This window comes from Squalius cephalus (assembly GCF_949319135.1).
Source record: "Squalius cephalus genome assembly, chromosome: 21".
NCBI lineage: Eukaryota > Metazoa > Chordata > Actinopteri > Cypriniformes > Leuciscidae > Squalius > Squalius cephalus.
The window spans coordinates 9,540,812-9,554,111 of NC_137142.1; the positions used below are offsets into that span (position 1 = coordinate 9,540,812).

A 13,300-nucleotide genomic window follows, 5' to 3' on the forward strand; every position below is an offset into this window, starting at 1 on the left:
TCTAGTGTAAACTTCTATGACTTCGCACGACGGTGTAATTTACTTCCGGGTAAAGATAGGATCAATCAAATGAAATACAATAAACGTACAAATAAATATTACAAATTAAAAAACGATCGGAAATGTCGTCCAATTTTCTAATACTATTATTTGATGACAACATACATTTGGAAAACAAAATACAGCCATTTCTGCTTTTTTTTTTCTTTTAAACAAAAAACAAAGCTGCACCCTTTTTTAAATTTCATCTTTCATTCCGAAATAGAATAATGAATGAACGAAAAAGTACACGGACCCGACAGACACACAATTTGTTTATTTTTAACTTAAGTAAAAATTTGAAAATTATCATAAATGTTACATTTGTAGTTGTAAAATTGTAATTAGAGACACACGAGAAGTAGGTAGATGTTTGTTTCATAGCCAATTTTGTGTACCAATCATTTTTAAACCAATTCCATTTTGTCCGTTAAGGGGTTGAGAATAAAAGGTGTTTAAATCAGAAAAAAATAAAATAATAAAAGGTATTTAATGCCTGAGGTTTGATATACACCTAATGATATAGGGTATTTAGAAAATGAATTATATGTAGTTTAAAAAAACAAAAATGCAAGTTGAAATATTACCGAATCCCAGGAATGGCCCAGTTACCTTTATTATGATAATCGTTTAAACGTGCTGAGACCGAGACACATTTAGCGTGAACTAAACTCTCGAGTCGAAATCTTATGTCTAGAAATTCGTGAATATTCAAGCTCCGCCCACGGAAAACGAAAATCTCGTCACACCGGAACTCGTTCGTCAGCCAATCAGCGAGCACGATACAAGCATGTGACTGATAACAGTCATGTAATATGGAGGCTGGGAGGCGAGTGTGACTTTCGAGGGCGAGCAATGTTGCTGGTTTTATTTGTAAGACATTACGTTTGTTTATATGTTGTTATGGTGTTAATGGAGAAGTAAAAAGTGTTCTCCATGCTTAGATCAGCTTAGGTTTTCTGTCATTGGTATGTCCTCTGTAGGTTTTAGCAAGTAAAGAATTGCATGTACTTCTAGTCTTTTTTTTTTTTTTTTTTAAGAGTAACGTTAGTGCAAAGGGAAGTCAGAGTGTAGTTTCAGCAAAGTGCTGAAGCACAGTTATTGTATATTATTTATTAATGTCTTTATGAATTGTGCCTTATAAGACTAGAATCACACTTAAGGAAGTGTTTTGGATTTAAAAAAAGCATGTCATGCTTAAACCTGGAAGAAGTTTCCAGTAGATGTCAAATTTTGCATAAACTTTCCCCACCCCCTGCTTGATCGAAATCATTAGCACAGCCTTTTCGTAATCATTAATTGAAATCGACTGCATTGGGCTAAATGATCAATGCATTTTGGGCAGGGTCATTTACTGAGTTAGTTTGAGTTTCAGCTGTGTAGATATTAGATTCGCTTGAGTCATTTGAGGTTTCCAGTCAAAATGCTGCTGTCTGTAGTCGTGCACACATACTCGTTGAGGTACTGGCTCCCAGCGGCGGTGATGCTGGGCACCGCTCCGGCGTACCTGCTGTCCTGGAGCATCTGGCGACTGCTGGCCACTGTGCTGCCCGCCAGACTCTATCACACTGTGGATGACCGTGCATATTCATTGTATCAGAGTATGGTCCTGTTCTTCTTTGAAAATTACACGGGCGTGGAGGTTAGTGTAACTTTTGTCTTTACTGTGTTTATCTGCATTCAGTTCGTTCTTTACATGTAACTTCTGTTGTTTTTAGATTCAGAAGTGATAGGCCCCTGTGTTACATGGTGTATATGTATGTATGTATGTATGTAGCCTATATCTTACAAAAGTAAATACACCCCTCACATTTCAGCTACCATTTTAGTATATTCTCAAGGGACAATACTATAGGCTAGATATTAAACTTGTATATATTTTAGAGTAGTCAATGTGCTGCTTAGCAGTATAGATTTACTGTCCTCTGAAAATAACTCAACATACAGCCATTATTGTTAAAATAGTTGGCAAAAAAGTGAGTACACCCTAAGTGTAGACATGTCAAAACTGTGTCCAAAGTGTCAATATTTTGTGTGAGCACCATTGTTATCTAGCACTGCCTTAATCCTCCTGGCCATGGAGTTCACCAGAGCTGCACAGGTTGTTGCTGGGATCCGCTTCCACTCCATAATGACATCACGGAGCTCCTGGATGTTTGGCACATGGCGGTTCTCCACCTTCCGCTTGAGGACGCCCCAATAGGAGACATTCCGCTTCTGCAGCCTCTAAAGCAATGCTGGCAGCACTCATGCATCTGTTTTTTGAAGCCAGATTTCTGACGCACAGCACGAGGGCTCAACTTCTTTAATTGACCCTTGTGAGGCCTGTTCCAAGTGGAACCCGTCTTGGAAAACCTCTGTATGACGCTGGCCTGTACTGTAACTCAGTTTCAGGGTGTTACCAATCTTCTTGTAGCCTAGGTCAACTTTGTGGAGAGCAACAATTCTTATTCTCAAATCCTTAGAGAGTTCTTTACCATGAGGTGCCATGTTGAACATCCAGTGGTCAGTATGAGAGAATTTTACTCAAAGCAGCAAATTTGAACTGCTCTAATACAAGATACACAAATTTGTATGGTCCTGTCAAGCAGACAAAAACATGAAAATGATGAATAGTACATGTGGCTTTGCATGGTTAAACGACATATAGCTATTATCACTTAGGGTGTACTCACTTTTGTTGCCAGCTATTTTAACAATAATGGCTGTATGTTGAGTTATTTTCAGAGGACAATAAATCTATACTGCTATACAAGCAGCACACTGACTTCAGTAAAATATATCCAAGTTTCATTTCTAATGTATTGTCCCTTGAGAAGATATAGGCCTACTAAAATTGTTGCTGAAATGTGAGGGGTTTGTGTGGTGGGTGTGTGTATAATATATATATATATATATATATATATATATATATATATATATATATATATATATATATATATATATATATATATATATATATAAATGTATGTGTGTATATATGCATGTATGTGTGTATCTATATTTGTGTGTGTGTTTGTATATATATTTATATTTATACATATATATTAGTGCTGGCTAACGATTAATCACATCCAAAATAATTTTTTTACATGATATATATATGTGTGTACTGTGTATAATTATTTTGTATGTAAATACACACATATGCATGTTCAAGAAATATTTGCATGTGTATATACTACATATATTTATACATAATTTATATTATTTATAAATATTTTATTTATTAATAAAACATTTTTCTTAAATGTATACATGTATGCGTGTGTATTTATATATACAAAATAATTATACACAGTACACACATGTAAACACAAACTTTTATTTTGGGTGCAATTTAATCGTGATTTTTATATATACATGTATATATGTATGTATGTGTGTGTGTATATATATATATATATATATATATATATATATATATATATATATATATATATATATATATATATATATATATATATATATATATATATATATATATATATATATATATGTGTGTGTATATGTGTGTGTGTGTGTGTGTATGTATGTGTGTATATATTTCTGTGTGTGTTATGGGGGGGCCAAACAGGAAATAATTACATGTAAATTGTGAATATATAAATGTGCATCTGATTATATAGATACAAATCTGAGTATATATTTATAAGCCTGAATATATAGTTATAACTCTGAATATATAAATGTAAATCTGAATATATAGTTAGCAGTCACTCAGAAAATGTATTTATAAATCCTGAATATATCAATGCATAGCCTATATTGTCTATAATTTTATAGACAATTCTGACTCTTTTTTTTTTTTCTCACAATTGCCAGTTTACATCTCTCAATTGTTGAGAAACAGAATCAGAATTGTGAGAAAGTCACAATTACCAGTAAATAAAAGTTAGGATATCAAAATCAACTGCGGGTGGTAGGTGCTTTACATACAGCTCATTGCTTATGAACACTGAACTCTGAGAGAGAGGGAAGATGTGGTTGCACTGATTCACTCGTGTCATTTCTGAAATTACAGTCTGACAGCAAGATTTAAAATTATGGACTTGATCTGTTCATGTGGATGAATCCTATGGGATGAATTAGTTTACTCATTCAACCTGCATGCTAATAATCGTTGCGGGAATTTAGCACATTATAAGCGTGGAACTTGTGGGTATGAGGAAAATTATGTGTAAAAGCCACCAGGCCCTGCTCCAGCATTGGGTGCCGTGGGCCAAGTGAAGTTGCCCCTCAAAATGTCTGTGCATGGCCCTGAAACAGACAGTAATAAAATAAGAACAAATGAACAAATTAAAAACAATAGCACAAATAACTACAATCAGGGCAGGACTTAAGGGCGTTGCACACCAGACGAGGAGCGCAGCGCCACTTCTTTCAAATTCGAACAAATTTTTTCTATTCATTTACAGAAATCAGCTGCATGGATAAATTGCTGATGTGATCGGATTTTCAGTTGAGTTTCTCAATTAAGTTAACATACGCCCTGAGATAAAGTGTTCAGACTGCAGACTCGGCAACGATTGTATTTAATTATTATACAGTACAATCATAACATAATACAGACATTATCTTAATTTCATAAAGTCCTTAAACATAACAGTATTGCTGGCCATAAACCGAGAAAGTGCGCGTCCGGTGTGTGATACCTTGAGTTGTCCTAGACGCAACACTGCGCTTCTCGTCCGGTGTGCGACCCCTTTTAGGGGTCTGGGGGCCCCTGGGCTTGAGTTTATGTTTGGGCCCTGCCTAGTGCCTACGTTACAAATGACCTTAACCAGAACATCATTATAGAGTAGTATAAAATACACAATTTAAATATACTTTGAGGTTCCTGGAACGATTACTATGCAACATTCCTAGCCTAGTCAAAGTTTAGAGGTAATATTAATTAGTCATCATTATAATACAATAAAATACAGGATGTGCTCTTATTAGTTGAGAGAAGATCAAAACCCTGAAAAAACACTGAGCAATAAAGCCAGAGATGAACAGTATTTATACATTTATTGTCATATCTGTTTCCTCTTATGTCAGATTCTTACATTTAATCAATACAGTCAATCAGAATAAGACACTGTATGGCTTTTACCAATCAAATGAAATCAGTATATCAACAAAATACTTCTTTGTATTTACACATACTGTTTAATGTAGCTCAGATGTATTATGAATGGATTTACACTGCAATTGCATAATCAGTGTTGGGTGTAATTTTACTAACTAATTAATTAATTACTGTAATTTTAATTTATTTTCATTCAAAAAGTAATTCCGTCATAGACTACAACAATTCTATATAAAATATAATTTTTCTCCCTTTAAATTCTTTGGTCAGTTAAAGAGATGGTTTATGCAATTTTATTAATTCAAATTTATTTAAAAAGAATTAAAGAGCAGTTTCATGTCTATCTTTATATTGTTCAACCGGTTGATGGTGATATGGGATTTAGAAAGAAATTAGTAATAAGTAATGCAATACTTTTTTGAGAGACTTATTAGTACAGTAATCTAATTCTGTTCTGTTTCCTTTAGTTCCTGCTCTGTTTACCTCCGGTTTCATTGGTTACCGATTATGTCCGTTTGTTGCTATAATTGTGTATAAATTTCTCACGTCTAGTTTACTTTCCTTTGTTCTACCCCTGTTTATATAACCCTGTTGTTCTTGGTCACTTCTTATTTATGCATTGTGTGGTTTGTGTTATTCTTCTGCATGTTCATTCAGTGTTTTTTTTGTAATCTCCTTCGTATTCGTGGCTGCTGACCACATCGTAGCACTTATTTATTATAGCAAAGAAAATATATTTAAAATGTTTTTTTTTTTTTTTTTTTTAATGGCGATATTGCATATCACTATATTGAGTCACCACAAGGGAAATTCCTTCACTGCTACAGCCCTAGTCTGTTTAGCAGTTCTGTCATTTTTGGCATGTGGGGGGTGCTGGTTAAGGTGTTAAGCCCATTGAAATGCTTAAATGTGGACATTTTTATGTTACCATCTGTATGTTCTATATGCCTGCATTTGTCACTGTCACCTACGGCGCATGGCCTGCGGCCTCGTGTCTACGGCCAAACTACAGTCGTGCTGATATAGAGCCATATCCCACTCCTGCTTGTGTGATTTTCATTGTATGTAGTAGTTGAACAAAATACAATTTTCCATTCACCATGATGCTAGAATCAAGATTACCTTTTTTCATACACTATTGTTAAGTCATGTTCATTCTATCTATGCCTTTGCTTTGTTGTTTAATGTATTAAAAAGTTCATGTAAATCTCTGTACAGATTGTCATTTATGGGAATATACCAAAGAAGGAAAATGTGGTTTATCTGTCAAACCATCAATCCACAGGTAAGTCTCTGTTTTGCAGTCAATACATGATCTTATCTATAAACATTACAAAATCTTTGCGATTCATACAATGGCAAAACCATGTTTTTTTTATATATATGTACAATGTTATTAAGTACTGTGGTACGTATGTCTGTGTATCATTGTATCTGACACATCACTGTACCATTTGTAAGGGTTGTGTTCTCTATTGTAGCTGATTGGATTATTGCTGACATGTTAGCCATTCGACAAAATGCACTTGGACACGTAAGATATGTCCTGAAAGATGGTCTGAAGTGGCTTCCTTTGTATGGATGGTATTTCTCACAGGTAGAGACAACACAAATTCTTCACTTTTGGACTTAGTGCAACAGTAAATATAAAAAAAAGTCTAATATATAAACAAATAGCACCTCAACTTAAAATACCCAGCAGGCATGTAAACAAATAAAAAAATAAAAGTGCCACAGTGTTTGCAAAGCCAGTAATGTGCTTTTAGGAACTGCACTCGCCGGTTTCACACTGCACGCGTTAGCAGAGCGTGCAGCGCGTATTTTTTTCGCCGCCCATGTTAACAGATTGGAGCATTCACACCGCACGCAGAGGCGGAATACAGAAGCAGCAGTGCCGCGATCGTTTCGGCGCCAAGTCTATTTTTGCTGCGCCGCTTACGCTGAATTAAAGTGACAATGCATTGATCATGGCCAAAATACGCCGCAGTTTTATCCAAAAAGTGCATTGATGATATCTATTGTGTTTTAAACAGTCAATCAAATGACCAACAGCAATTTAAAAAGAAAACAAATGTCCAAAAACAAACTTGTTGCCAGAACAATAAAAACAAAGATGAACCAAAAGTTATATAAATGAAATTATTAATAAAATAAGCTTCTTGACAAGTCTTTTCTCTTAAATGTATTTGAAAACGAAATAAAGCAATGCCAACTTATCCATTATAGAGTAGGGGAGAGCGGGGCACAAAGTAACGCTTTTTGACTTTCTCAGTTTGTGTAAATCTACTTATGGTTCAGAGTATTTATTTTTTCCCACATTAATTTCCCACATGTCTAGTACAATTATGTGTTTTTGTTTTATTAATACAGTATATACTTTTTTCTTGATATACCCCGAAAGAATGGAAGTGAAATGTGACAACATGCCCCATAGGTGGGGTACACTGTAACATGTGTGGGGCACATTGTAACATGACATATGACAGCTTAAAATGTTATCTGATCTAATAAAAAAAATATACAAAACAAACTAAAATATTTTCTAAATAAAATACAAATAAAAAACGTTTTCATATAAAATAATGGCAATTTTTAATAATTAAATATAAACTCATTTTTGAGTTTTGACTACGAACACATGAAAACACAGCTATACAACATAGTTCAAAACAAATAAATAATTAGTCATTTCTGAACATTGACTCTCAGTCTTTATTCACCTTTTTCTCACGTTTTCTCAATAAAATTAATAAAAGTATAGAATATAATAGCATATTTCTAATAGGGGCACATTGTAACGCAGTGTTACAACATGCCCCCGCCTGCACAACTGGGATTTAAACCCTGCTGAGTGTCTTCTGCTAGTTAGTGAAGCATTAAATAACTATCTCAACTGTTAAATAATATCTTGGAGATTAAAATAATATCAGATTTGTCTTATTTTAAATAAACACAAAAAATAGAGATGAAAAATTAACTTAAGTAAGAAATTTACTTTTGCTATGGTTTAATAAATGTCTATGGATATCTTCCAAAAAAAATAAAAAATTGGCGGAATTTTTTTTTCTATATAGTGTTGATATGGCAACTAGTAAATACACAAAGTTTCGTCATCCAAACATGTGCGGAAGTATTTAAAACAAGCGTGTTAAAACTAGCCCCGCGTTAGGTTGTGCCCCGCGCTCCCCTATTCTCTCTGTACACAACCCGCGGTTCAGCCACGCGTGACAAACGCTGCCAGTGTGAAAACAAAACGCGCGTGTCCTGCTCCTGCTTACCATACACCATAGCTCCTGCGCTGCTTACCCTCTGCTAACGCGTGCAGTGTGAAACCGGCATAACTCTGTGCCACCGCATAACTATAGATGTGTTAAAAAATAATGAGAATATATATATATATACACATATATATCCGAGTCCTGATCGGGAGGTAACGTCCGATTCCGATCGAGTCTGAAACCACGTGATCGGGCCCGATTTCCGATCACGTGATCGGATCGGGACATCCCTAATTCAAATGATGCGTTAGGGGCTGTGTTTCCAGATTTATTAAACTCCTTTGGGGTCAAGCAAAACGTCACCGGACCAACTCATCGTCTTAATCATACACTCGATTTAATTACATCATATGGAACCGATCCAACCGATATAGATATCATTCCACAAAGTGATGATGTCACTGACCATTACATGGTAACTTGCATATTACGTACTGCTGTAATATGTCATGCTGCGCCGCATTATCGACCAGGCAGAACAATCCTTCCATCCACCATAGATAATTTCTCAAATTGCTTATCTGGTCTGTCTCAGCTGCTGCCTGAACCCAAACAAACAGATGAACTAGAGGAACTAACTAGCACTATGAGCACCATTCTCTCTAGAACATTGGATATTGTTGCACCCATTAGATTAAAAAAGGTCAGAGAGAAAAGTAAAGCACCATGGTACAACAATACTACGCATGTTCTAAAGAGAGAAACCCATAATTTAGAGCGTAAATGGAAACAAACTAATTTAGAGGTCTTTAGAATGGTCTTTAGAGGTCTCGTGGAAAGACAGTATGTCACGTTATAAAAAGGCCCTAAAAGCGGCTAGGGCTGAGCACCTCCGCAAACTAATAGAAAACAACCAAAACAATCCAAGGTAAATTAAATAGAAAATGTACCTAGAAAATTTACCTAATAGGTCCTCTACAAAATATCCCGTTACAGTTTAGTATTAATGATTTCATGAACTTCTTCACTGAGAAAATAGAAAGCATCAGAACCACAATTGTAAATGTTAAATCTTCAATCGCGCCTTATAATTCAGTCTCAATTATCACCCCGCAAGAACAATTACAGTGCTTTGCAACTATAGAGCAAAAAGAGTTAAATAAACATATCACTTTGTCTAAAACAACAACATGTTGTTTATTAGATCCTATACCAACTAAACTACTGAAAGAAGTGTTACCTATAGTGGAAGAGCCTCTCCTCAATATTATTAACTCATCTTTATCTTTAGGTCATGTTCCAAGAACATTTAAACTGGCAGTTATAAAACCACTCATTAAGAAACCACAATACTCTTAGATCGACTACAAAATTATACTGGTGTTCAAGGACAATAAAGCTGGTTCAGATCATACTTATCTGACCGCTACCATTTTGTCTTTTTAAATGGAGAAAAATTGATCATAACTTCAGTAAACTATGGAGTGACGCAGGGATCTGTGTTAGGTCCTCTATTATTCTCAATATATATGATGCCACTTGGAAATATTATAAGGAAACATGGAATTAGTTTCCATTGTTATGCTGATGACACTCAACTATATATTTCATCACGGCCGGATGAAAATGCTAAATTATCCAAATTGACAGAGTGTGTTAAAGATATAAAAGATTGGATGACGCGTAATTTTCTTTTATTAAATCCAGACAAGACAGAGGTTCTACTTATCGGTTAAAAAAAACGCCCACAAAACCTCTCACAATACAACTTTAACATAGTAGGATGTCCTGTTACTTTATCCTCAACAGTAAAAGACCTGGGTGTTATACTAGACTGCAACCTGTCTTTTGAAAATCATATTTCATGTTACAAAAACAGCCTTTTTCCACCTTAGAAACATTGCTAAGCTACGTAATATGCTATCAGTTTCTGATGCAGAAAAGTTAGTTCATGCATTCATGACCTCGTAGATTACTGTAATGCTTTATTAGCTGGTTTTCCTGCATCCTCAATAAACAAGCTACAGTTAGTCCAAAATGCAGCTGCTAGAGTTCTTACTAGATCAAGAAAATATGATCATATAACACCAATTTTATCATCACTACATTGGTTACCTATAAAGTTCCGTATTAATTACAAGGTATTGCTACTGACTTATAAAGCCCTAAACGGCTTAGCTCCAGTCTATTTAACGGATCTTCTATCGCCCTATAATCCATCGCGCTCTTTAAGATCTCTAAATTCGAGGCTTTTGGTCATACCTAGGGTATCCAGATCCACCAAAGGAGGGAGAGCATTTTCACATTTAGCTCCAAAACTCTGGAAGAGCCTTCCTGATACTGTTCGTTGCTCAGACTCGTTCTCCCAGTTTAAAACTAGATTAAAGACGCATCTCTTCAGCCAGGCATTCATATAATTATATATAATTATAATTCATATAATTATATATTATATAAATATATATATCATTTTTAATCTTACAGTTAAATCCGGCCTCTAGTTCATAAACGCCAGAGGAGAACTGGCCCCCGACTGAGCCTGGGTTCTCCCAAGGTTTTTTTTTTTCTCCATTAGGTCATCTGATGGAGCTTTAGGTCACCATTAGGTCACTTGGAGTTTTTCGGTTCCTTGCCACTGTTGCCTTTGGCTTGCTCAGTTGGGGATATTTAATTTAATTTAATCAATAAATAATACTATTGATCAGCCTTACCAAACGTGGACGTTTTTTCCACTAGAAACAAACCTTGTTGTGCTATTTTTATTTAATACTGTGAAGCTGCTTTGATACAATCTGTATTGTAAAAAGCGCTATACAAATATACTTGACTTGACTTAAATAAATTAGGATTGAATTGAATGATTTTATAAACAATTTACACTGAAGTTTCATTCTGCTAGTGTTTTATAAATAAGACCGGTTGTGTGTTTCTGGCTATATAACTTTTGTGTCATTCACAGCATGGAAGTGTGTATGTGAAGAGAAGTGCCACCTTTGATGAGAGAGCCATGAAAAAGAAACTATCATCTCAGACCAAACTGGGCACACCTGTGAGTATATATCCATAGCACTCACTGTATGAAAATCCAGAAACGGGGCACGGGAACTGGAGCACCCCCTGTTTTCACAGGATTGTAAATGTGTACAAACTTTTGTTCAGTTACATTTATTCATTTTAAGCATTTAGTAATGTATTTGTAATAAACACTTTAAGTGGGCTATTTAAAAAGTGTTAGGACTATTCATATGTTAAATTATGTTTTTTAAAACATATGAGCAGAGTGTGACGTCATATCGTGTGTGTGTAAATACCACTTTATTAAGTGCACATGTTCAACTGCTTAACACAAGTATATAATCAGTCAATCACAGGGCAGCAGTTCAATGCATTTAGGCATGTAGACATGGTTGAGATGATCTAGTTCAAGCTGAGCATTAGAATGGGGAAGAAAGGGGGTTTAACCTCTTGACGCGCACTGTCTCGGCCTCAGGCTTGACGCCATTGTTTACCAAGGAATTAGGGCTGGGCGGTTGGACGATAATATCGTATATAGACAATGTCTGGCAAGTATCGCGATTTCGATTATAACAGTCAGTTACAGACAATCATCAACAATATCGGGAGAAAATGACAAATATATTTCACATATCCCCATAGTTACCACATATTTATTCACATGCAACAGCCGTCTGCCGGAAGCTAGTTATTTTAGTCGATAACGTTTTAAATATGGATAATAACGTAATAACGCATCGCTTCTCTTCAGAAGGCCTTTATTAACCCGCCAGAGCTGTGTGGAGGACTTTTATCATGGATGTATGTGCTTTGATGGACTTCCAAAAAAATATTCCCATTCACTCTCATTACAAAGCTTGGAAGAGCCAGGACATTTTTTTAATATAACTCCGATTGTATTCGTCTGAAAGAAGAATGTCACATACTAGGATGGCTTCAGGGTGAGTAAATCATGGGGTAATTTTCATTTTTGGGTGAACTATCCCTTTAAGTGAATTTTTTTTTTTTTAAGAAAAACAGACGGTCTGTAGGATCCGTGCACTGACAGTGTATAATAGATATACCCCCTGTCATCAACATTAGGCTAATGTTAATCAAAGAACAAAAGAAAAATAAAATCACTCTCTGAACTTGACAGAATAGCTTTTGTAGCTTTAATTAGCCTAATCTTTAATTTGCTTGTTGTTCGGCGCTGTAACTACAACGCATGTATGTGACTGCTTTGGAGATGCGTTCCCTGTCAAACATAATTTATCCTTACTTTCCTAATTTTTTCAAATATTTTTTCTTGATTACACATCTTTATTTGATGTTAACATTGCTATTAATTTTTATGTAATTTATTTTGCTCTGCAGACGAAAAAATTAAAGTATATCCTATAAATTCGGAATAGCGATGATATTTCCCATTTTAAAAAGTAATAAAATATCAAGTATGCCTATTTTATTCCGGTTTTGTAATTAAAATTATTTTACAAATACAGTTTCGTTATTTTGCAAACGGGTGAAGTAATTGCGGTGCTTTGAATATCACATGCACCCGGTCAGAGTTTCCAGGCAGCTCTGTTAAGCTATGTTAAAAAAAAAATAATAATTTGCTTACTCCAATATAATTTTTAATCACTTCTATTTCTAAATAAATAAACCTGTAATTTTGATTTCGTTATAAGCGCCCTATAAGAAGACCTTGTAACTCAAACTAGAAAGAAATATAACCTTACCGTTTTTGCTCATGCAGAATGAACCATTTCATTCATTTCATTTCATTCATTTAATCCCTGATTTTAGACAAATAACAAATGCAACATAGCTTAAATAAAAGTTTAAAAACAGCACTGCACGTTATAATTAAGGAATTTAAAATTATTATCATGAAATGTCTACTCAGGCGATAACGACAAAAAGAAAGAGAAACATCGGACCTTATGAAAAAAAAATAGGCAAGACACATTCA

The 13,300-nt window shown here is 34.9% G+C and overlaps 1 protein-coding gene across 2 annotated transcripts in view; it reads left to right on the forward strand.

The window, feature by feature from the left end:
• Positions 1-823: 823 nt before the first annotated feature.
• Positions 824-13,300, forward strand: part of agpat5 (1-acylglycerol-3-phosphate O-acyltransferase 5 (lysophosphatidic acid acyltransferase, epsilon)) — a 90,512-nt gene continuing 78,035 nt past the window's right edge. The window contains exons 1-5 of one of the 2 annotated variants that reach the window (XM_079854885.1): positions 824-912; positions 1,479-1,681; positions 6,332-6,398; positions 6,595-6,710; positions 11,291-11,380. In XM_079854885.1, coding sequence (XP_079711011.1) covers positions 1,523-1,681; positions 6,332-6,398; positions 6,595-6,710; positions 11,291-11,380 — 432 coding nt within the window. In that variant the 5' untranslated portion in view covers positions 824-912; positions 1,479-1,522. The other variant, XM_079854884.1, reaches the window with a different exon arrangement.